The sequence below is a fragment of the Dipodomys ordii genome, unplaced genomic scaffold, assembly GCF_000151885.1.
Source record: "Dipodomys ordii isolate 6190 unplaced genomic scaffold, Dord_2.0 Scaffold2644, whole genome shotgun sequence".
Lineage (NCBI taxonomy): Eukaryota > Metazoa > Chordata > Mammalia > Rodentia > Heteromyidae > Dipodomys > Dipodomys ordii.
Window position 1 is genome coordinate 2,086 of NW_012269860.1, and position 1,095 is coordinate 3,180.

The window sequence follows — 1,095 nt, forward strand, 5'->3', positions numbered from 1 at the left end:
GGGAGAGAAGGGGAAAGGGGGAAGGGCAAATTCATCCCAGTTTCTAGCTGCAGTTGCCTTGGAAACTGTTAAACCAGAGAAGGGCGCTTGAGGATTGTGACGGCAGCGTGATGGCGTCACAGAGGGGAGGGTAATTATCAGTGCTTGGTCCTGGAGCCGCTTAGACCCTTGCATGAGGCCTCCCAGCACGGTTGCTTTCCTAAAGTTGCTAGCAAGAGCACAACCCGGAACTTCGTGCCAAGAAACTGCTGAGCCCACCGCATAGATGACAACACTTTCGAGTCCTCTTGCATCTCAGGCTGTACAAGAGGTCACCAGCCAGGACCTCTCCCAAATAACAAGTACCCTTTATATCAGTAATGGTGCCGCTGCCAATAACCAACAAGTGCTGTCTAGCAATCGCATCACATCAGTGATCAATGCCACAAAGGAAGTGGTGAATACCATCTTCGACAACATTCGGTATGTACAGATACCCGTGGAAGATAGCCCCACGGCCTACCTCTATACGTTTTTTGACCCAGTTGCTGATCACATCCATAACGTAGAATTGAAGTTTGGCCGTACCCTGCTACATTGCGCTGCAGGAGTGAGCCGCTCACCTTCACTCTGCATGGCATACCTCATGAAATATCATTCTATGTCCCTGCTGGACGCCCATACCTGGACCAAATTGTGCCGCCCGGTCATCCGGCCCAACGATGGCTTTTGGGAGCAACTTATCTATTATGAGTTCAGGCTGTTTAATAAGAACACTGTGCGCATAGTCAACTCCCGGAGGGGTTTGATTCCCAGCGTCTATGAAAAAGACTGCTAATTGACGATGTCCTCTAGCCCGCCCCAGACATCTACATCTATGAATTGAACTCGAACTTTGCTTGTAGATGGGAAAAAAAAGAGGGAGGGGGCGGGGGGAGAGGCTTGGGAGCTTTTAAATGCATGCAGTAAATCCTGAGAAAAATAAAATTCAATGAATGTAACAATGCGAAATGTTTTCTTACCTGGTTGGTAAGGGGAGATCAGGCTGCTGAGACCTACTGGATGGGGGTGAGGGAAATGATGCCCAGATTACATGGATCTGACTGTAGTACCAAG

General features: G+C 49.1%; 1 protein-coding gene across 1 annotated transcript; it reads left to right on the top strand.

Moving 5' to 3' along the window:
• The first annotated feature begins 265 nt into the window (after positions 1 to 265).
• Positions 266 to 817, top strand: LOC106002068 (dual specificity phosphatase 21-like). The gene has a single exon (XM_013036991.1). The coding sequence runs from the start codon at positions 266 to 268 to the stop codon at positions 815 to 817; it is 552 nt and encodes a 183-aa protein (XP_012892445.1).
• Positions 818 to 1,095: the final 278 nt, after the last annotated feature.